Genomic DNA, 24,474 nt, shown 5'->3' on the forward strand with positions numbered 1-24,474 from the left:
CACAAACAAGCCATTGTGTGCAAAAAAAAAGACCACTGTCTCTACTCCTGTTGCATATACAATAACTATTCCACAGTACCCCATTTTGGAGCAAGAAAGAAAAGCGGAAGCAGGTTTTTTACAGTCAATATAATGGGATTATGCATCATAGGGCACATCCATTTCATGTTGCTCAGAATAAGAAATTGATGAATTAAAAAAAGACTCTTTAAGCATAATCAACTTCCTGACTATTAGTATGTTTTGTGGAAAGTGTCAACCAACAGAAAAATGCTTAATATTGCATCAGTCATACTTATTCTGCAGTTAGATCCAGATCCTGAAGCAGTGGTTGTTTGTTTTTCCTTACATCAACTTCAATCATCTCTGGTTTAAATCATGACTAGATATCCTGAACTCACTTTCTGTTCTATTCTAGATAGCGGGACATCCTGGCAGCACCAGTGGTTGACTTGAAGTCAATCAGCATCACAATTCATGACTTCTCATGATCCCTCCCCATCTAATTCCAGCTATCACAGAAAAGAGAAAAAAAAAACAACATGCACTTACAGATACCCTAAACCAAACTGCTCTTTCCCACTCTACTGTCAGATCTCACGTGTAACAAAACTTTAAAAATTGCACTAACAGAGGAGCTGAAAGATGGACTGATAGAGGGAAAGAGATACAACATCTGTCCAAGATTAGAAATAATGTTCTCACCAGCTACAGCAGTGGTGCAGATCAGTATCTGATACGCTCAAATGCAAAACGAATTCAGTCTGAGCCAGATCTACGGCTTGAAAACTAAAGAGCCCTCTTGGCATGTTGCAATATTGGTTAAAAAAGGCAGCAATTGGTTTTTAATAGTAACAGTCAGACTTCTTCTAGCTACTGTATTGCAAGTTCACCAAGAAAGCACCTAGCAGGTGAAAAACATGCAAATCCTCAAGAACAACAGATGCTAAAACAAGGATTCCTAGATCACAATGAGGTAATGGATGAGCTATTACTGACAGCCAAAAAGGAATCCCACTGAAGCATGTTTTTAATATATTTTATATCATTATAATTTTATTCTAGAAAAGCCACTGATATTCTACTATAGGTAGAGCAACACTGGTCCTATTAGTCTGATTTAATTCCTAGAAGTGAGCTCCACATTCCCTCTCATTACCAGTCTGGTCTCAGACTAAACACAGAACGCTATCCCTTTAGAAATGTTCCTGAAATTTTTGTCTCTATATAAAGTTTATATTCCCCAGCTGTCATAGCCTCCAAGACAATCTGTACTACTTCTGTATTTTATGACAAAAATTTGGCATTAAGGACAGACAACTCAATATCAAACATTACTCAACAGCTGTCACACAAAACGTGTATTGTGTTTTCTCAAACAGAAAAAAACATGCCTTAAAAAGTTAATGAAACAGTATTTATGTTGTCTCATAACAGGATTCAACATCAAAAAACAAAATCCTTAACTTTTCATAGCAGTGGCACCAAGTGACATTGGAAAAAAATTATCCCCTCTGTTTTGTGGTACTGGATGGTCTCCTGTGCTAACTATCCATGTGCAATAGACCAGAGGTGAAAAACCTCTGGTCAAATCAAGATTGGCAAATGACATCTTCTCTAAACTCTTTGCTTTCAACTATCCTTTTCCAGTCAAATCAAAATACCATGTACTTTGAGGATCTAAGATGCACAAAGCACAGGAGGTATTATAAGCAGCAGCCTGCTTTTAAACACCTCCCTTTGTGCCCTCACCACTGTATTTCAGCACAAACCTACAAGGTAGCATCTGTATCTCACACCGAAAAGGTGGTGTGAATCTGAAAGCTGAAAATCACAACTGAATTGTGCATGAAAAAAACAAAAGGATGTATTCCTTCTCTTGTTATCTTGAGTGCATCACTGTACATGAGTCTTCAAATACAAAATCCAGACAGTTACCCCACCTTTCTTTTCTAAAATGATCCATATGAGGTTGTATATCTGCCGCTTTATGTATAACAGTAATTTTTTTTCCAGGTAGGTACAGTACACCCCGTGATCTACCTGGAGAGAGTTTTGCCTGAAATCACTCCAAACAGCAGCTTAATTCAAACTGAATTAAGGCTGAAGTATCATGCCTCCTTCATTCATCCTCCCAGGGCAATGAAAGAGAAACTGTTTCCATAGCGGGACTGGAGCTCCGCTTTGTTTTTCTTGATCTTGGATTTATATTCGTAGCTGATCATTAATGAGTCTTTGGTAGCTAAATCACAACAGCTCCTCTGTCTGCAGTCTGCATGGATATGAAAGGGAAATAACCCCTCCTCCCCACCAAAAAGAGAAAAAAGAAAGAAAGAAAAGAAAAAAGGAATCCTCTCCCGGAGCCAAACCTCAGTTTACACAGCATGAAGCAATCTCTCCACAAGCTGGCTTCTCTTCTGGGCAGGTTTCATGGGATCACGGTGCCACAGAAATGCACAGGATCTGCCTTGTTTATGCCCTGTTCCTTTCAAAGCCTGCTCACACCCTCCCCTCTGAAGTGGGTTTATACGTGGCAACACCTGTGTTATCTTAGAAACGCTTTGGCCAAGAATAATGCTGCACACAGGAGCAGACTCTTTTTACACCTGCCTGCTGAGCACAGAGGGGCACGTAACCCGCCCCAGTGGTTTGGAGTCAGCATCGACGGGCTTTCCTATAAAGCAAGGGAGTCAAAGCAGTAACTTGGCAGCATATGATGTGCCAGAAACTCAGCTCAGCAAAAAAAGCAGGATGGAGCCTTGAGAGGTAAGTGTAGCCGGCAGGAGAAACACGATGAACAAGGCAGACTTGAAAAGTTATGCAATGTGTTGGGGGGAGCAGGGGAGGAGGAGAAATGCTACATCATAAGAGATCCCTGTTATAACAGTGAAATGGGTACACCACTGAAATGCCTTTAAGGAGGGAACATCTGCAGAGGCTCCCATACCAATCAGAGGCTTACGACACCTTTTAATGAGCATTTCTTAATACCCTTCCTCCTCACCAAGGCTTCATGCCTCCTTGCTCTTTGTCCCACACCACAGAAACCTGAACAGAACTCAAACAACTTTGAGGTGGCATGAAACCTCCATTTTTTCACTTCAGTCTTCAACACCTCCATTCACAAGCGTTAAAAAAACACAAGGATTTTGTCTGAATGCTTGACTGTACTTGCCAACGCTGGATCGCTTGGAAAAATCCACTGTGACTTCCAACAGCAAAAAACATCACCTTTGCTCATCTGTTACGGATGTCTACTGCATGGTCAGTGTCTAGGACAGCACTATAATAAAAGGAATAAACAAACCAAAAGGCACACAGTGTGAGTGACTGTTCCTCCTTCTGATGGCAGTGGTGGACTGGAGTGGATATTGCTCATTATTGTTGTATTTTAGTTTAGCCTTGCAATCCCAGAACTGTGTAATAAAGCTGCATCATCCATGCCCCATCCACGACCAGCAAGATGCAGCGCATCTGCTGTTGTACCCACGTTTGAAGAATTTACCTGTCCTAGGAACAGGACTGACTCCTTTTCTGATTCTAGCCCTTGTGTAGCAATTCTAATTTGCAAAGTTTTACAAAAATATGTTAGGCTGTATACTACGGGAAACCATTTCCCACTGCAAAGCCAACACAAATGACTTGTGTCATGGTTTGGGTTGGGTTGGCCAATGGCAAGACAACAGACGCTCTCCCCCACCTCTCACTCCAAGGAGAGGAAGAAAAGAGAGAAACAGATTTATGAGTTGAGGAAAAACCAAACTACTTTAATAGAATATTAATAGTGAAATAAAAAAGGAAATAATGAAAAATATATAATACCGTATCACAAAACCGTATCAAGGTCCCAGGGAGATGTCACCAGCAGGCACTGGGAAAATGATTCCCACTGGGAACTGGATTCCGGAACACTCTGATGTGGATCAAAGGTAGACTCTTCCTTGGGCATCAGTCACCAAAGAAAGAGGGCACTTCAGGAAGAGCCCCTTGAAGAAGAGCCAACCTGACCCCGTGGATCCCTCAGCTTTTACGCTGAGCATGGCAGTTGGATGGAACACCCTATCGGTCAGTTTGGGTCACCTACCTGTCCACTCCTCCCCATGGTTGCAACCCCTCCGTGGGGTAAACAACCAAGTCAGCTGCCCCTGGTTGCCACTGCAACAAGGATAAGCAAGAGTCTCTCTTGGTGAACAGAGTGTTGGCTCTGCCCCATCCCGAACCAGGGCAGTTTGCTGAAAAAATGATTGGTATATATAATGTTTACATGTACAAATAAAGCTTTCTAAAGGGGCTGCTCTAACTTGCACCTGAGGTATTTTAGCTTATGCAGCAGCTCAGAAACCAGAATAAGGATAAAGGAGGCATCAAACCATGCATTCGTTATGATTTCGGCGCTGTTTCTTTCCCAGAAGATGCAGCACTGAAGCAACCCCCAGGTCTTTACATAAAACTCCACAGAGAGGCTTCAATCAGCCACTTCCAAGGAGCAGTCTGTTTTAACCACAGTTTCAAAGGATATAAAATTTGACAGAATATAGATGCATACACCTGGGAAACAGTTTAATCCTAAGTGTTGTTTAAGCTTATGCCTACGTGATCTTAAAAGGTCTGCTCTGCAGACTCCTTAACTGACCTCGCTGGCTCTTGTACGCAACCCAAGCTCCGCATTGAAGACCAAAGCCTCAGCCTGAAGAGCCAGACCTTCCAGGCTAGCTCTTACAATCCCCAGAGATGTTTAATTATGATAAATTATAAAAATTTTCCCTGCATTAATAGTGCTTTTTAAAACGACTGTATAATTTATATTAAAATGCAGTATTAAAGGTTCACATCACTTAAAAAACACTGACTACTGTCTCTCAAATAACCAATTTAGACTGAAATACTCCTGCCTTACACTCATATAAATTAGCAAAGAGTGAAGCTTATGGTTGGTTTCTTCCCTGTGCAGGCAACGAACAGCACTCTGCCACAAAATTACATGGAGGTGATCCAGAGCTTTACAGATAATTCATGATCTTAGTACCACATATCATCCATGAAATTAGGAAGCACTAGAAGATGACACACACTGGTACAAACAAGTTGAGGAGAATTTGACCAAACAGGCCCTGAATATCTAAGTCCTGTTTATGAAGAAAACGTAATTGTGTTAAGGAAGTGTTAAGGCACACTGGAGATGTGCAGGAAAGCAAGCTGAATGCAATGAAATGCTGTAGTAGAGGGTCTCACGTGCACAGACCATGCAGTGCATTCTCATATTCAGATAGGACATTAAACACTGGAAACAAAAAATCCAGACACTATCCAAAGCTTCAGAACTAACATGTCAGGTACAAGACAGATACTAATCAATGCAACGAGTACATGAACAACTACATGATTTTACAGACAGTAACACAAAGGCTAATTTTTGTTTTGGCTTAAAACATGGAAGTGTATATATAAGAAAACTGCATAGAACTGTCATTTTGAAAAATACTGCAAAACAGAAGTACACAGAGCAAACTGGCTAACCGGTACAAATGCACACAGAAACAGGCTGACCGCTCTGCGAGCATTACTGTCACCCGGAAAAACCATCTTTGCTAGTGACAAAGACTCACAGTAAACTGCTGTATGAGGGAGACACTAATTTCTTTTTTTTAAAAAAGTATTACATTAGATTAAAAAAAAAAAAAACCACCACCACAAAATATACAAAAAAGAACCCCTCAAATCCCAAACACCAAACTTGTACCTGCTTTTGTCCTGGTGATCACAAAGAGCTGGCTAATTCTTTCCCTTCTCCATCCCACTTGCTTCAGAGCAGACAGCAGTCTCATCCAGCACATCAGCTATGCAGCAGAATATTTTGTATCCCCACTAGAATGGGGTGTATTGTCTAGAGGATTTACACCAAACTACTCTGTTTTTCCATTAATGCTAAATTACAGTCATGTGTACAAAAATGGAAAAGCAATTCCTTGCCAAAAGGCAACTAAACATTCACACTCAATTTCCCTTTAAAACGCTACCAGAGAGTAATGTGCTTTTTTTCCCCTCCCAAAATAAAACCACCCCCATGCATGTACTTGGAAGTGAGTAACACTATATGGTCTTCACACGTATGCACTATTCTACCATAGACATAAATGTGTCAATTAAAACTTGATAATGTTACGTGTGTAGACACATACACACACAAACCCCAAGGAATATCTCCACCTTTTTCTGACAAGTTGCAGGAACTCAACATTTTTCCATATTTAGATGAATATAAATAGCCCACTGCACAATCCAAAACTGGTTGTGCTTTTTTTCTTTTCTTGGGCTTCTGTATTCCCACTTACTTCAACACATTCCCTCTGTTTCAGACAGATGCTTAATTCTTCAAGGAAAAGGAGGGAAGATCTGTTGTAGCTGCTGGGTTGTTTAGCAGAAAAGGATTCTCAAATGAAAACAGTGGTTTGAAAATTTCTTCTCCATCCTCTCCAGAATAGGGGAGTCTTGAACTGGAGATGCAGCTTGTGTATCCCTCTCTGAAACAGCTGAGAGGCTTGCATCCAGAAGGGGACTCCCGTAAGAATTACTTTTATGACCTGCGGCCCCTTTCCTGACGTCTTAACCGAAAACCTCGCTGCCGGCCCCAAAGCCTTAACTTTCACCTGACCTTCAGTCAGCCCCTGGCACTGGAGTGGAAATGCCAGAGGAGGAGAGCAGAACAGGATACAGCACCTTCATACGTTAAATCACTGTTGTGTGGGCGTCCAGACACGAGTTTGGAGGGGGTTCATTTGGGGGGGGTGTTTATTTTTGGGGGTTTTAAATCACAGTTTCTGTCTCACAATGCCACAAACTCACTTTGTCAAGTGTAATCCTGCCAACACAGGGTTGTCAGTGACAGAGTCACAATATCAGCTGAAAGACTTGTTTCCCCTCCCCAACAAGGCTTTTTCTCCTGCTTAACAAAGAAATCACAAAACGTTTTAGTGAACACTAGGGCCATGGTATGCATAGACCATTTTTCTATCTGTCTGTATCATTTTTGTACCTGTTTATTCTAGAAAATTGAATCATTTTCACCAAATTGATTAGCTTAAAAAAAGCCAAACATGTTCTTCAGTGTGGGGAAATGATGATTTGTAGATGCACACATTTAAATAATCATTGGCTTAAGGAATAAAGAAACACATCATTTTTCAATATAAAGTAAAGCCAGGCACATACTCCTCATAATAGCCGAGTCCACAGTATTGCAGTGGGAAAACCATGCTTGGGGTTGGGGGGCACAAAAGAGCAGACTGCAGGCAAAGTACACTAAATATTTGGATAGATTTCAAAGTACGTATTAGCAAGAGACTTAGGCAAATGAAAAGTCCATCTCCCAAATAAACAGGACTTTTCTGACAGCTTTTTTTTTTTTTTTTTTTTCCCTGTTTTTCTTCCTCTCCTGCAAAATAAATGAACTAATGAATTCAAATAATTTTCAGCACTTTTATGTAAAAATAATAAACAACCCAAAATAACAAACCATACATACACACACACAGCATTACTTCTTCCTTCTTGCAGAATAGGTTGAATTGCAAAGATCTGGAGCTGTACTGTGTGAAAGACTCTGAGGGAAAGGACCTGCTCTAAATTCTTTCATTTTTTCATGCTGCAGAGAGATTGCACTACATGATATTGGTTAAATTGGCACGTAACAATGCAGGGGCTGACGTCTTACGTATTAGCAAGAGACTTAGGCAAATGAAAAGTCCATCTCCCAAATAAACAGGACTTTTCTGACAGCTTTTTTTTTTTTTTTTTTTCTCCTGCTGATCATTTATTTATTTGGATTCTCCTGCTTGGCTACCACTTAATGCACATCACTTAGTAGTCATCATTATTCAGTCAAGATTTAGGGTCTCATCTAGTCATGATCTGATCTACTTCTGACTGCAAGCAATGGTCAATACCTAGTTATGTGAAAGGTGGAAACAAAACATAACCTTGGGATTACTAACGATGCCCTTATAATGTTACTTGCTTTTCTACAGGTCTTTTAGTGTTTTTTTACTTAACTCTGTAACTAAAGTATTCCCAGCAAACTCCTTGCACTTGCAGTCATTTTCCAATTTCACGCCTTAATAAAAAATGCCGCAAAATAATAACAATTTATAAACACAGCCTGTACTTTTAGTGAAAACAAGTTGCCAGTCACTCCACAAATAAAAATTCTCGTGGCTCCACGACTTTCCTTTGAGTCATGAGTAAAGAGCAACTAGATGCTAGAAACTCTGAATAACCCACACACCCACGCTACATGCGTCCGAAGAAGATCATTTCCCAGCAGACATTTGTGGACTCGTTACTAACGATCCAGCTGCTAATTTAGCATCTGCTCTTATTCTCGGGTTACCAGCAGGTCCCTCCCTACCCCTCAACCCCGCTCTGAATGGGTCGTACTCACGCACGGCTTTGCTTCTTTAAAATACACTGGTATATTTAGCAACAGTAAGCGACTTTACACGCTAAGGAGGAGGCATGGTTCAGATTAAGTAGGTAAATAAAACTCAATCAAATTAATCAAAAGCAGGCTTCATGAAACAAAAGTCTTTTTGATTTGGTCACTTCAGGTAAGAGTTGAAAAAAGAAAAAAACTGTGTATATTATAACTTAATCTATGGAGGGAGAAAAGTATCATATTTTCCCCTCCTGTTTCTCTAAAAGGCAACTTGCTGTGGTTTATTTAAACTAGAATTTCTTCACTACGAAACCAAAACATGCACGATAGGCCATGTATATTTTGCTGTATGAATTGAAGAATCTCCCATTTTCACAAGTGTATTTTTTTTAGAACTGGATTCAGATATTAAAACATTACTTGCAGCTTTGCTGGAAAATGAAACTGCCACCAGTACAGAAAAGTTCTGAACTTTCACTCAAGACTAAGTCAGTTTTGTAAACAAAAAAGTACCTCTCTTTGTATATTACATTTAATTTCATTTCTAGAACTGAACTTCCTGACTTACATAAGGGTATCATAAAGTTACACAACATTCACTTGGTTGGATTATTAGTAAGTTTGGAGACGGGGTGAAAAAAGATAATGTCCTGACTATGTGCACACAAATTGAGCCAGTTTGTATCAAAAATAATTTAATGCAATGAATTAAATGCTATTTAAAAAGGAAAACATTTTTCACTGTAAAAAACCTCACGTGTTATCACCTACTCAGTTCTCTCCTTTAAGTGTGCATTGAAATACCGTTCTATTAGAATATATTTCTTTATGGAAACTCTGGTAAAGAAAGCACATTATGAATTACAGGCTGACTGAAGCACAGAGACATACTCAGACAAAATAAATGAATCGACGCCAATATTTAGATTTGTAACCAGAGGTCATATGGCTTGTTATCAATTTTATGTAATTACAAAAGTGTGTATCAGAATACACTCACATTGTCTAAGCTTGAAAAGAGCTGGAACCAAACTCAGTGAGAACAAAAAGGAACTCTGTTCTTACCTAAATCCTACCTATATGCCTAAACCTTTTTAAGTGCTTCTTCTAACACACTGGTTATAAAATTTACATCTAATAATTAAAACTTTCTGGGACTTTCTGGGCCAATGTCGGCAGCAAGGACGGCATTCGAGGCATCGAAGCACTGTTGGAGCCTACCTGGGGAGTCCCAGCTCTGCCAAGAGCCAGGGATTTGCGGATGAGACCTGGAAGGACCAAAAAGCAGGAGAGGGAGCAGAGCACGGCCACCAGACAGCAAGCCATGGCAGAGGGAGCTCGTTCCAACGCTTTTATAACGCAGCCCCCGAGCAGCGATAAGTTTACTCCAGATACAAATTCAAGTATGTGATTCTCCTCTTCTGTCATGCCACAGAATTAGAAACTTGGAGAGAATTAAAAGAAAAAAAAAAAGGCTAGGAGGAATATACTTCACTGTGACGGGATGGTTTCATTTTTTCCAAGTGTTTTCTCCAAGCAAGCTCTATTTATTCTGAGATCCCAGGGACGTACTTTCAGAAAATTTTAATAAAACCACGAAGACCCAAACTCCACCACTTGTGAAATCTGCGGGCACCACTGCCAAACCACAGAAACACACTGATTGTGCCTCATAAGTACCAAGCAATACAAGACAATACGGATTTCAGGCAATTTTGAGCCTCATCAGATGTCAACACGGCTGCACCCTACTGTGCAGCATTATAAACAGATACCCTTCAGTCCTCATCTTCCACAAGCATTTAGAGGAATACAAGCCACCTCCCAAATTTTGTTTCATTTCACAGTATCGCCCCCCTAAATAAGGGGAGTTTCATTGGGGAACACTTCGTTTCCCCATGTACAGAAAATTTAAAAACCTATAAACTTGCACGGTCTGTCAGATTAATAACCTCATAAATCCATCCATGACTGCAACATTTGCTCAATGTGAATAGATTGCAGAACAATTCTGGAAGGACCGGCACAGCTGTACAACACAGTGAACATGCTGGCTCCAGAAGTAAGGTCCCATATGGTAGCATTTATTATCAATATTACTCAACACACGTTTCCCAAAGCACAGCCTTTAATCTTCCATCTGCAACTCTGTATGAAATAGGAACACGTTAATTCAGAGATAGGCTGCAATTTTCAAAGAATCCTAAAATAGTCACACATTTGCTTTAAATGGTGAAAGAGCCTACCAAACCAGTAGGATCAAAGAAGAATCTCTTTCTTTCTACAAGAAGTAAAACAGGTCAGTGCCACACGCTCATTCTCCCTTGTGCTACCCATTGCTACAAAGCCTTGCTGCTGAGGCCACCTGCAAGCAAGGAATAGAGCCATGCATGAAACATCTATACCTTAAACCTTCCCCACACCGCTCCCAAGCAGTTGCACGTGTACTTACTCACCAGCATCCCACAGAGCAGCCTCCAAAACAGCTCCTGTGTGGACCTCTCTACGCCTATATAATTTAATTCTGAAGAACTGAGGTCTTTTCTCTGATAAGCAGTATGGAACAAATCACAGGTGCCTTACAAGACACAAAAGGAACATGAAGTCTCCAATTCACTTAGTTGTCCGAATTTCATAAGAAAATTTATCAATGCTATTTTTACTCTCTTAACTGTATCACTATACTACAATCAAATGCCACTGAACTTATTGGTTTTTTTTCTATACATGGTGACGGCATCCTCAGTAAAAGGAAAAGCAGCATAGAAAATTCAGAAAAGTCTCTCTAAAGAGTTTTTACGTTTTAACCTTAAATAATGATTGGTGAAAGCAATTTATTGCAGGAAAACCCCCGTTGCTGATTTGGGGTTTTGTCTTCAAATAAATAATGCTTATGAAAGATTTATAAGTATTTGAATACTGTTGCATAGGTGTAGCCAGGTGCTAAACAGGGCATGAGGGGTTTTCTTTGCAATCTGAGCTTCCACATTATGTTCTCCCAAGTAACTCTGCCTACCCCTTCCTGGCCAACCCGGGAAGAAAAATTCAGCCTCCATGCTAGTGACACATTCGTTACCATCTGCTCTGGAAAAACGGAGACAGCGTAGGCTAGATTATTTCTCTGACATTAATCAAAAGGCTGAGGTACAAAAGATAACCTACAAAAGAGAAGCAAGAGAATATATTGCCCCTTTTCAGCTATTTAGGTCACTTACTTGAAGGGTTGATCTGTACCAGAGGCTGACGTGCACAATGGCAGAAGAGAGCTGTGCCCCCAGTCATTGTACATGGCCTGCTATTCAAGTTTGGCACCTCAGCTGCGCACACAGCCTACTTACATGAAGACAGCTTAATATTTTATATACTGCCTTGAATTGTTTGTCCTGTAACAATACAGGTAAGCGGGAATTTACATTAAAAAATAATGCCTGAAAACTGTTCGTACATACGCTACTTTTTAAAAAAGTTAATTCCCCCATCCCCTCGACAAAATAAATCAATTCTGTGCTGCCAATTTCTTTCCAGGTAAATTTAAGCTAAACTGTAAAATACGCAGTAGTTTAAGACCATTTTCAATCCCCCCCCCCATCAGTTCAATACTAAAATGAATATAAAAAATCTTAAATTATTCTCAGGTAGCAAATTAGTATATAAATAATTGGCAATGCACCGCAAGCAACATTTCTTTTCAAGTAACTCCTTATGAAAATGAAGCAGCACGGGGAATTTACGGTGCTTTTCATGGCAAGAAACCCACGGTATCTGTATAAACAGGTTTTATACTTCAGGCAGTTTTATATTTGTAAAATACTTTCCAGTAGACCTGGATCTCATTTTTAATAGGAGAAAATATGGTATTTAACCACTTGAATGCAAGGAGATTTCATTCCAAAATAACTATGGCTAATTTGAGACTACACAATAACAAACAATAAACAATGAAATAGACGAGAAGTATTCTTAAATAAGGCGGGCGTAATGGCATGACAAGTTGCGGCCTTTTTCAAAAAATATTAGCACTATCTGGTCTTGTGAAAAGAACAAGCAAGAACAGAAAGAAGTGACCTTCTTATCCTTAACCAGTACCAACAATATCCTGTTAGTGTCCAAGAGGTCTTTAGCTGTAAAATACTAGTGGAAACATAGCCCTTTGAAGTTTACCATGATGTAAATAAAGAAAAGCAACCACAGGTGGAGAATATAAGGGAATACAGGCACCAAACTCTGCACGCTCTGCTTTCTCCCCAGCATCCCTGTTCCGGGCTGACCTCAGGCAAACCCACCCTGACACACAGCCCAGCGCTGGAGCTGGAGGATCCGCAGCTTCCCTGGGTACAAGAAGGGTTTGGGACTCGCTGAGGACAAAACCAGAGTATGTCTCCCTCTGGACAAGGCGGTACCCAGGGAATGAAGCTGCACAAGGGACCTTAAGGATGGTAAAAAGACAGCATGTCTCCAAAAGCACGAGGTTGTGCACATCTGACGTCGTAACACTTTTTTAGCACGCCACGCTGCCCTGCGTTGCTATGAGGCGACCAAGGGACTCTTCAGTCCAGCACAGGCAGAGACACAGAGGTAATTAAAAGCAAGCAAAATAAATAATTATGTTAATTACAACACCGGCGGTTTAGCAACATGATCTGACCTATTTGTAGCTGTATTTAATGAATTGGTGGAGTCAGTTGTAGGAGCACCTGAAGGTGTCACAGTACCCAGATTTTAATCGCGGCAGGAGCCAAAGTCCGGTCTCCTTCCCAAGGAGACAGCCCTGTCCCAGCAGGGACCGGTCAGAGCATTCGTCAGAGCAATGGCGGGCACCACCACCAGCCCCCTCACGGCAGAGAAGGCTCTGCTCACTCCGAAACATGAGCTGCACCCCCAGGGAACCCGCGAGTAATTTCTTTGGTATCCATGAAAGTGTAGGCTCGATACCAAACACCACAAGAAGTTACTCAAAAAAAAAAAAAAAAGAGGAGGAATCTGGACTCCCACCAAGATACTCCCTTATCAACACCCAGAACCGTTGCTGTGCCATTTGGAAATAAAGCGCTGCCACAGGAGAAGAAATCGAAGAAAAGCACAGAAAACAGGTTTTTCTTCCAATTTGGCTGAAACTCTTTATTGATTTGAGACTCCTCTCATGGCACACTCAGGCAAAAACAGAAGCACAATACATGTCCTGTGCACAGTAAGATCAGACATGCCATCCTTGATGTATTTACCTAGGCAGTTATTTTTGCTGCATATGCAAGTTACTCACTTCAAACAAAAAAGAAAAATGCAGAAAGAAAAGCCATCTAAGCACAGAAGTAAGAACAAAAATGAAATCATATTTTTATTATAAAACCAGTTGGAGCTTTTATTATCTTTTTGGAATCTGCTGAAGCAGGAAAAAAAATAATGTTTATTACACCCCAAAATAACTCCACAGAAGAGAAAAAAAACCCACCACAACAGTATTTCAAAGGGTCTTGAACAGAATTTGCTACTTGATTTTCTGTTACATTAGAAAGCCACTGCCATGGCTCCCAATGGATCTCAGGGGCAAGCACGGAAGAATGCCCACTGCAGGATGTGCAAGGTGGGAAGGAAGAGAAGACCTTTTAAAATAAGAGTAATCTAGATAATCTAAAACAGAACTCTTTGCAGCTTCCCTCCCGTGTCCCAGGAGAAGTTAGCTTTGATTGAGCTGATTCTGCATCTGGTGGATCTTACATACGCTGCAACACAAGGACCTTCACACAGCCTCAGAGGAGAAACTCACTGATTGCGTCACCATCACACCATCTCCTGACACCACCTAACACAAGCACTAAGGAGAAATCCAGCAGCCTCACCCCAAAAACACATTCTACAACGTGATTCTAAGGCCAAAGTGCCTTTTCAGGGGAAAGGGGACCATGGACCAGCAGGCTAACAGGAACTACTCTCAGGCCTGGGAGAGTTCAACAACTGACCATCAATGATGCATTCATACTCAAACCCTTGAATTTTATTGTTCTCTAGTCTAAAACATAAAAAACCCCTACTAATAGTAATATAACAGCAGCAATATAAAGAGGTCTTACATCGTCTTACTATGAATGGTAGCACACATGTTTATTATAACAATGTTTGAAAATTCAGAAAGCATCTCATCAGCCACCAGTGTTACCCAGTTTACATCTCTATGTATTTGTGTGGTCTTCAAAAAAAAAAAAAAGAAACAAAAAAAGTCATTAACCCTCGATTACTGTAAAACAAAAGAGTCTACCCTTTTGGCTCAGCACCACAATAAAAAGTCAGTAACAGTTGATCGAGATTGGCATGCATTTATATAAATAAAACCCAGCAGACAGCAAAGGAAAACAGGTACAGCAAACACAGAATCATACTGCTTCTTAGTCACCCTTGGCGAAAACAAAGTAACACTTATCTGATTAAGTACTTCTGGATTGGTACTTGCTGTTGAACCTTATGATATGGCTATATTTAGAACACTGATAATATAAAAATGTGATTTTCTTGCTCAAGCTCCATGCCAGTGGTACGACTTTGCATCTTATCTTTTTATTTTGTTGAATAAAGGAAGTTCTCACTGTTAGCACCACAAAACCAGCATGGCTCAGAAAGACCATATTTTCTTCTAGCCTTTGGGTCACCCCTAGAGCTTGCAACAATTCAGCCTCAGGAATACTAAGGCTAATGTCTACTATCTAACTTCTTGCTCGAAGAAAAGGGAGGACTCCAGGCTGCCAGGTGGTCCTGGCAATTCATTGTAGTAAACACTACTGCAGGTTTAATCCTCACCCCTTCCCGTGCCAAGCAGGTCCCTGAATGCGTGTTTTCTGTAAGCGAGCTTCCTAATTACCTGGCTGCTGATTACTTACATGAGGGACTCTCCATCACACCTTACTGAGCCCTTCCACTTTGCATATGGAGTGTTACTTGCGCTCACTAACAATGGCGAGGGAGAGGCTGAGCAACTCACAGACCAACCTTAAAACTTACGCACATGTCAATCACCTTTAATAAAAATAAGACACTGGAGAGTGCAGAATTGAACCCCAAAACACAGCCTGTATACTTCACCTCTGCAAGTTCCTCATGACCAGCCTACACCAAGTTCTCACTTCATTTTCACCTTTCCTACCTACTATAATGATGCTCGCCACCTTTAAAAATAATAATAATAATATAACTACATACAGGGGTTACATCATTTTTTGATTACCGGCGAAAGCTTTGTAACTCACATTTTATCACCAAAACTGTCAGAGGAGACTGCCAACTCTCTCCCATACAGCGCATCCCAAGGGACACACAAAAGACAGCCTAACATGCAATTATCAGGTTGAATTTACAGAATCACGAGTAAGAAATTAAATTTTTTGTCCCAAAGATACTCTCAATGTGGAAGCTATAGTAAGAACAAAGGAATATAAACAGAAAAAACAGTCTCAATCTATTTTCTTTCCCATTTCTCTGATTACTGTAACTACTCTGCACAAATATATAGCACCTTAGGCAGCTCATTAGCTGGGGGATTAACGAAAACTAAAAGAGGACATTTCTGGTGCAAGATGACTAAAGCGGGTATGGGATGTTGTGTGTAACTGCCATCACAGCACAGCCCTGCTACGCACTCTTTGTGACTCACTCCTTGGCATGGGTTAAGTCCCTGGCTCATCACTGACACTCTCATGCTGAAACTATGACAACAATACACTATTCCCAGCATCACTTATTTAATGATAAGCAGCCTGGCTCACTGGGCAACCAACAGCTCTGGAAACACTCTATACATAAAGAGGATTAATATGTTAATAAGGGTTGTAATTTCCATTAGCTGGAAATGCAGCTACTTTTGAAAGATCCTTAAATCACAATTTTAGTTGAAAACACAGATTTGAAGTCTTTTCCCATTCTCAAATTCTAATGCTGTAGAACTTCTGTAGTTCTTAAGCCGCTACAGAAAAATAAAATCTAAAATAAATTTCTAAAGACCCCTCAATCTCTTAGAAGCAGCATTAAAGTGTGAAAGCTGTCAATTTTCATGGAAATCACAATGCCAGGGCAATACAAAAAAGCTTCAGTATACAGAACGCCGCTGTTGCCAAAAAATCAAGTGTTTGCTGATGCTAACAGAGTAGTAGCTAAAGGCCAGACACAGGGGAATACTTGTTAAGGCACTGAATTGCGATTCAGGAGCAGTGAGGTACTTCCCTGACTCTGCCACAGGCCTCGGGGCTGCTTTCGGAGCAGGTCATGTAAACGCGTTCACATTTTTGCCTATATAAATAAACTGGAGTCTCCTACATGTATTTCTTTAACCCAAAAGAATATTGTTAGGAAGCCTTCCTAAGTGCTTGTAAAATAAGCCAAATCTGTGACAATGGGAGTCTTAAATATTTACACCATGTTTAAGAATACATACACATATAAAAGAAAATTCCCATTTCTTTGAGGGCAAAAAAAAATCCCTTAATTCTGGCCATAATCATGGTTGTTCTGTGATCTGAATTACCCAGCAAAAAGCAATATACTGCTTCTCTAGCAAGATTAACTATGCACAAAGCAGCCATATATTTACTGAACTGACTCCACAATTAATAATTTAAGAAGTTGCTTTCCTTAATGGTCAGCATCATCTAAAGCCATGTGAGTGCTCTAAATTGTAGCTAATCCCCCCTTTCCCCAACTTTATCTACTGCAGCATCCTGGAAATTCACTGTAATTGGTGCAGCTTGCCCAGATGGGGTGGCAGGTAAAATCTGTCCCATTGAAAGTAGCAATACCTCCTGCTGAGCAGTAAAGTGCTTTCATAAAGACAAGCAATTTGGCTAAGATGTAAACTTACAGGAGCAAAATCTGTAGATAAAATGAAGCTGGAATTACAAGGGAAAGACATGAAGAACAACGGGACAAGTGGCAATAAGAAAGAGAAGGTTCAATTTCATCTTGCAGCAGCAAGAGTGGCATAAAAGAGCAAGATGGAAAAATACAGAAGATATCCAAGGGAAAGAAAATAATGAGAGACTGGGAGAATGGAAACAAATCCTGACTATTCTAGACAGCCCAGAAATGGAAGAGGCTTTGAGAAGCCATCTATTTCATCCTTTACTCCATTACAATGCTATAGAAGGAAAGGAAAAATTAAAAAAAAAAAAAAAGGGGAAAGTAAGATAGGAGAAACGGGAAATTGGAATTCAGAAAGAACAGCTGTCAGAACTGGATTGGATTGCGTTTATCTCACCATTTAGCTTATTCTTACAATTAGCTTGCTTATCTTCAGCAATCCTGAGGTATTAGTCATGACTGAAAACACAAACGTCTTCCAATATATTAGGTCAACAGTTACATTCACGTAGAGGTGCAAAACACAGTATAAACTGCCTTGGTTTATTTTATGCAACAGCAAGCACGGTTCCCTTATCACCTTTACCAGAGTTTTATTTCATGTGATGTATCTTAACACACAAAAATAGATACTTTGGACCCAAACTACTTGTGAGAGGAGGACAGGGCTAATGTTGCTTGCGGTGCCAGAAAAAAAATGTGCTGCAGAGCAGTTCCTTGCCTCAGGTGTGCACAGAAGCTCCGTTTGAATTCTGTGGGAGGGGTGCACGTACAAAACGGGCCACAACAGGGAAGGATAATGCCAAAAGCACAAGTGTCAGCCTTGCAACGGGCCAAGGCAGCAACCTTCAAATCAGACACCTCATTTCTACTACTGCTCTGCTACTATTCTACTATTTTGCTACTCCACATCTCTAATTGCAGTCACCGTCCTTTGCTATCCAGTACTCTGCATATTACACTGAAAGCTCAAAAGAATACAAAGCACAAGAAATATAGGCAAGTTGCCCAGTTTTCCAATTTTGATTTACAGATTACTTACATTGCTTTTTCTGTATACGTTAAATCTTGTAACATCTGAAGGTGAGAGAGTACGCTGAAAGCAGTGTTATGCAGACGATCACACAGATGTTCAGATGTTCCACAGACAACAGTTCCCTCCAGGCTTTTTGAGACAAGGTTTACAAATAATATGCTAAACATAAGCATAATAACAACTTCTCTTTTTCTTTTTTTTTTTTTTAAGTTGGATGTGCAGTTTCACAAAGTAACCCACTTAACTATGTGGACTATGCATAAAATAATAGGAAAAGGTTTCCAAAAGTTGAGGTACACGATTTGGTCTGGGTGTTTGCTTTTCCAGGTTCTGCATGTAAGCATTACTGACATTTCAGTGTCTTTATCTGGCTCCTAGGGTGACTTCAACCCAGCAGACGAGTCCCTCCAAAGTATCTGTCCTAGCATCTGCCTGTATTTGTTACCCTGTGAGATAGGGAAGGAAGCTAAAGCACAGAAAATAAAGGTCCTTCTTAAAGAAAACACTCATACATCTTGTTTAACATAGAGGCTTTCCCCACATTTGGCAAAGACTCCAGAGGAAGCTTTTCTGTGCTCAGATGTAAAGCCATGGAGAAGGACCCATGAACTGCTAGTTTCTGTGGGACATGGAATGGGGATGCTTTCAGTGTCAGGAGAAGATACTCTGCACTTTTCAAGGTTCCTAACGGAGCAGAAAAGGACTGACTCTGTAAGTCCCCATTTTAGGCTTGAGCCCTCTATGCCACTTGTGACCAATGTAGGTGAATTATGCCACATTACAGTCCAAAAAGTCACCAATCAAGACACCTGGAGTGGCCTACCTCCCTAATGAAGTAAAGGCAGATGCAGACACCAAGGCAGTAGGTTTTAAACACGAGCATTTCTCTCTCCTAGCACCTGTTGCATGATCACGGAAGAATAAATCCTAATTTTTGCTGCTGCTACCAGCTATCTTAAATTTACCTTCATAAGCTAAAATAAATGTTAATTAAATAAAGCACTACAGACTTGGTAAACCTTTACAAAACTCATGCCTAGCAATTAGTAACGATAAAATTTGCAGTACTGAAGTCTACAATTATTTTTGAAACCGAGAAATGGGAAAACCCTTGCAACCCCAGTACAAACTGCATTTTCCTTTTGCCATTTAATACAATCTCCCCACCCCCCACCCCAGTATCCTGCTTTTAAATGTGCAATTCTCAAGCAGCCGTGCCATGAAACACATGTAGTCAATTTATCTGTATAAAGCCCACAGCAGAGCTTGCTCTACCCTGTACCAAATGATACATTAAATGTGTTCACTGTTTAACAAGTGGAAACTCCTAACATTGCTGTTAATGATTTACATAGAGCCAAAATAGCTCTGCCTAAATTTTGTTAAAAATTGTGAAGTTGCGGTCATTTTAACCTCTTGCTTTCATAACTGCAAGATAACCCAATCAATAAGCTGGAAACCTGTATAGCATTTCTTCTCCTATGAAAGGAAGGTATTTCTGCCATAGTGGCTTTAAAAGCCAGCGTTCCCTGGGCACGCTCTGTAGATGCTGCTTGCCTCTGGATTTGTACGGGAGCCAGGAAGGACAGACGAAGCTGTCCTCTCGCTGCATTTTCCTGGCTCTAGCAGATTTCCTCATTGAGCAAGTAAAACCTGATTAGGGACCAAACATCCACTGGTTTCCAGTAACCCAGGGAATTAGGAGCCATTTGGTGAAGCCCACCGCTACCAGCACAGACACATCCAGCCTGGGAACCCCTGACTTGCAAGAGAAGGCAACAAGTGGCATTTGAAGGCTGAAATCAGCCCAGATAAAACAGACGGGCAGCCCCCGTGGGTGCACACGACAGTGTTGCCATCAGCTTCCGCAGGAGGGGATTAGCACCCACACACTTTGCTATACAAAACCACAAGCGCTTCTTCGCCTTACAACTGGATTCACCTCCTTGAGCCACGTGAGGAGGGATCCGACCAAAGCTAATGTAGTTACTGTAATTTCTGTTCATATACGTGATATATGAGTCTGGCCATGGGCAGGTTTACACAGATGAAACTGGCTACACAGGATTCAGGAGGTTTGTTCAGAAATGCCATCAGATGCCAGTGCTCATCTCCAAGATGCACTAATGACAGGCTTTCTCATTGCAAATTTGAACTCTTTAGTGAATCTTTGGATACCTAGCAATCAAGACAAATTTCCAATCAGCGCTGCATCTGAGAAATGCTACTTACTCTTCAAAGCACACGTGTAAATTGGCATTCTAGATCTCCTCATCGGGATTTTAGAAAGCAGCAATACTATTACATCAACTCAATACAGAGGGGGGAGGCACTGCTTTTCATGGGAGGTTAGCTTAAAAGGTCACAATCAAAAAGGCTCATTTTTACCCGGAATTAAGAATTAAGCTCTATTTACAAAAAGATCAGCAGGCTATGTGATGTTCTGCAAGTCAAAGAAACATTGCACACGTGTGGTTTCACTGCTACAGCACTACCAACGGCATCTTTTCTTCACCCATCGCTCCCTGTTCTACTTTTCTCAGGCACTACAAGACTCCCTACCAAACACACAAACCAAGGAAATTAAACCTAACAAAACTACTGCAGCCCGCTAGCACCTACTTCCAAGCTGTTTTCTACTTAGTTGAAAAGAAATTTATGACATAAACGTTAGGACTGAAAATGAAAAAGCTGCTGAGGCCCCCCCAGCCGCTGTCAGCGGGAGCAGGCAGTGTGAAGTAGAGCAGTAAATCGCAGCAAGCGGGCAGCGCGGCTCTTAAAACTTCCCCGGCTCCTGCTCTGACAAAAGAAATCTCTTCGGACTTCATCTTGCTGCTGCTCCCGTCGTTTAATTAACGGTCTGATAAATTAACTGCTGGCACACTCTGTGTTTCTCTCGCTTCTCCTGAAAAACCCCGAATCCACCTGTAGCTCCCACCGGGGCCGGCTGCCGTTCGCTGCTGCCGGCGCGGTGCCCGTCACCGCGGGCAGGAGGGGACAGGGACCAGCGGCCGCCACCGACCAACCTCTGCCCATTTCGGGCACTTTTAACTCCAGCCGGCGGCGTTTCTCCCACCCTCGCTGCGCCCAAGGGCTGAGGGACCCACGGCTCCACGTCCGGCACCGCCACGGACGGGCAGACGGGGGAGAACCGGCGGCCGCGGGCTGCTCCGCACCCGTCCGCCGGCCGGGTCCGCCCCGACACCCGCACCGCCCCGGCTCCCCACCCCGCAGCCCCGGCTCCAAACGGGGGCTGCCGACACCTTTAACCCCTCCCGGGCTCCCCTCGCCCTGCCGCCGCCCGCCGTAACCCCTCTCCCCCGCCCGCCCAGCGCCCCCGGGGCCGGCTGCCCCCCGCACGGCCAGCGCCGGCACCTGCGCCTCGGCTCCCAGCCCCGAGAGAGGGAGGGCGGGCAATGAGAGCAGCGGGCCCGCTGCTGCCGCTGCCCCGGAGCCGCTACCGGTCCGTCCCGGGTGGCGGGCGGGTGGCTTACCCGCTGGGAGGCTTGCTGGCCCCAGGGCGAACGAGCGTCTCCATGGCCGGGCCTCCCTCACCGCTTCCTTTAAGGGACGGGCCGGTCCGGACGCGGTCCCGCAGCGAAGGTCGGTGGCGGCGGGGGGGAACCGAGAGGGAGGGAAGAGAGGAGAGGAGTGAGAGCCGGCCTCGCCCCCTCCCTCACCCCCACCTCCCCGCTCCCCGCCCCGCACCGCCGCCGGGCGGCACTGCCCCGGGGCGCCGCCGCTCCCCGGCACGGCACGGCCCGACGGGGGATACCCCGCCGAGGCGGCAGACCCCTGCCCGCCCGCCTTACCGGGGCGGCAGGGCACTGACAGCTCGGCCTGAGCCCGCCGAGGAAGGGGCTGCCCGGCCGGGCTCGGCTGCCCGCTCAGCGGCCCGGGAGTGGGGGCGGGCGGCGCTGCCAGCCCGTTTCCATGTGACCGCCCGGGACAGACGCCGACAGGGCGGCCGCCCCCGCGGGCACTGCCGGGCCGGCCGCCCACGCCGCAGCGGGGGCGAGGAGCGGAGGGGAGGAGAGGGGGGAAACCGGAGAGAGAGGGGGAAGCGGCCAGACCCCGCGGCCAGCACCAGCCCAGGACGGGTCGTGTGTCCCCCCAATTCCGCTTCTGCCGTAAACTTGGGAAAGCCGGAGCTTGCCGGGCGGCCCTTCCCCGGGGCCCAGCCCCGCGGGGAGCGGGGGCTGCTTGTGCGCCTCACGCCCTGCCCAGCACCCAGCCTTGTGCCACAGCTCTGCTGCCTTGCCTTTAATCTTATAGTTGGGTTTTGGGGGGGTTTGTTTGGTTTTTTTGTTGTTTTTTTTCCTCAGAGGCAGCGCAAACAACTCTCAATATTAGTAGAATAATAGAGTTGTCTAGGTAGGAAGGGACCTTTCAAATCATTGAGTCCAACCACCAACCTAACACTGAGAAAAAACCCCATGTCCCTCAGCACCACGTCTACTCGTCTTTTAAATACCTCCAGGGATGGTGATTCCACCACTTCACTGGGCAGCCCGTTCCAATGCCTGATAACCCTTTTGGTGTAGAAATTTTTCCTAACATCCAATCTGAACCTCCCTTGGCACAACTTGAAGCCATTTCCTCTTGTCCTATCACCTGTAAATTGTGAGAAGAAACTGACCCCCACCTCGCTACAACCTCCTTGCAGGTAGTTGTAGAGAGCCATAAGGTCTCCCCTCGGCCTCCTTTTCTCCAGGCTGAACAACCCCAGCTCCCTCAGCTGCTCCTCGTTAAGACTTGTGCTCTAGACCCCTCACCAGCTTCACTGCCCTTCTCTGGACTCACTCCGGCACCTCAATGTCTTTCTTGTCCTGAGAGGCCCAAACCTGGACACAGCATTTGAGGTGGGGCCTCACCAGTGCCGAGTCCAGGGGGAAAAGCCCTTCAGTGGCTTTGGTCAAGAGAGGGGCTGAAGGGCAGGCACGGCAAGGCTGGCTTCTCCCTCAGGTGATCCTGGCACCAGGGGAGGCCAAGTGGGACACCCCCTGCACCCCCAGGCGTGCACCCCAGGCAAGGCCGCTACCCCGAGTGGTGCCAAGGGCCCGGCCAGCACCACCATGGCGGCGGATGCAGGTGGCACATTAAAGTCTCAGTCTGCTGTTTCAGAAATACTCCCTTTGCTCCGTTTTACCCCAGGAGAGCAACTGCTCGGCTTTTCTGTGAGGAGAACGGTGTGTTCTGCTGCAGCATGTGCCTGCTCTGCCTTGGGCACCTTGGTCTTCCTCAAGTGTCTCAGGAGTTTCTTTGCTCCCCTCCAACCCTCTCCATTCACTTCACCTTGCCTTCCTGGTCATGGTGGGAGGAAGCGAAGACTGAAGGCGGGTGAGGCCACCAGCCAAGGCAGGGACAGGGACACAGGAGTGAGCAGGATGTGATGGGGAGAAACTCAGGCGAGGGACTGTGAAGGGAAGGGGAGATGGCCCCTGGCTTGCCTTTTCACCTGCCTGCCTTGGTGACAGTCCCACAGGCTCTGGTTAATGGTCACCCCTTTCCTCAAACCCTTCCCTCCCATCAGGCTCATACCTCTGCATATTCAGAGTGCACATCAGAAAGTGTCTTGCCCAGCTCAGTGACCAGAGTAAATGCTATCAGCTTCTCTGGCCCCCAAAGGGAGTGTGCTTTCCTCAGCAAGCAAGACTTGGCAAATCTGGGTCAGAAGCTGCATGGGAATGATGACGGTACGATCTGCAAGAAAATTCTGTCCCAGGCAAATTGTAAGTACTTGGAAACATTCAGACATTGGATTAATTTGCAAGTAACAGAAAGGAAAAAGATAAATTGATCTTTCCTATATGATGTGAATGGAAGCCTACCCTGAACCCCCACCTTTGTCTTGTGCCGAGGCTTTTGCATTATGATCAAAATACCTGTTTCTATACTCTAATGTATAACAGAACGCTTATTATAGTACAGTCATCCTTAATTTTGTCTTCTCTGTCTTTGATAACCTGAGGCCTCCCCTTAATTCCCCTTGCCTCAGCAGAGAGTTAAGGGTGCTGTTTTGTGTTCTTCCACCCCTGACATACATACACGGCCTAAGGGCGAGGGTGGCAGCTGGCTGGCCTAGCCATAGGTGGAGAAACAAAACCACAAATTTGCAGAAGCAAAACATTGATCTCTAATTTCCCTGTTACCATGGGCAGAAGTTGAC

The 24,474-nt window shown here is 43.6% G+C and overlaps 1 protein-coding gene across 3 annotated transcripts in view; it reads right to left on the reverse strand.

The window, feature by feature from the left end:
• Positions 1-24,474, reverse strand: part of COBL (cordon-bleu WH2 repeat protein) — a 173,474-nt gene that overhangs the window by 137,781 nt on the left and 11,219 nt on the right. For 2 of the 3 annotated variants that reach the window (XM_014938727.1, XM_014938725.1), the window contains exons 1-2: positions 22,118-22,209; positions 21,800-21,866 (exon numbers count right to left, since the gene is read on the reverse strand). The exons of the other annotated variant lie outside the window; for it this stretch is intronic. In XM_014938727.1, coding sequence (XP_014794213.1) covers positions 21,800-21,843 — 44 coding nt within the window. In that variant the 5' untranslated portion in view covers positions 21,844-21,866; positions 22,118-22,209. Of the gene's footprint in view, positions 1-21,799; positions 21,867-22,117; positions 22,210-24,474 lie in introns of those variants that run through there. 3 annotated transcript variants of the gene reach the window in all.

The sequence above is a fragment of the Calidris pugnax genome, unplaced genomic scaffold, assembly GCF_001431845.1.
Source record: "Calidris pugnax isolate Ruff unplaced genomic scaffold, ASM143184v1 scaffold13, whole genome shotgun sequence".
NCBI lineage: Eukaryota > Metazoa > Chordata > Aves > Charadriiformes > Scolopacidae > Calidris > Calidris pugnax.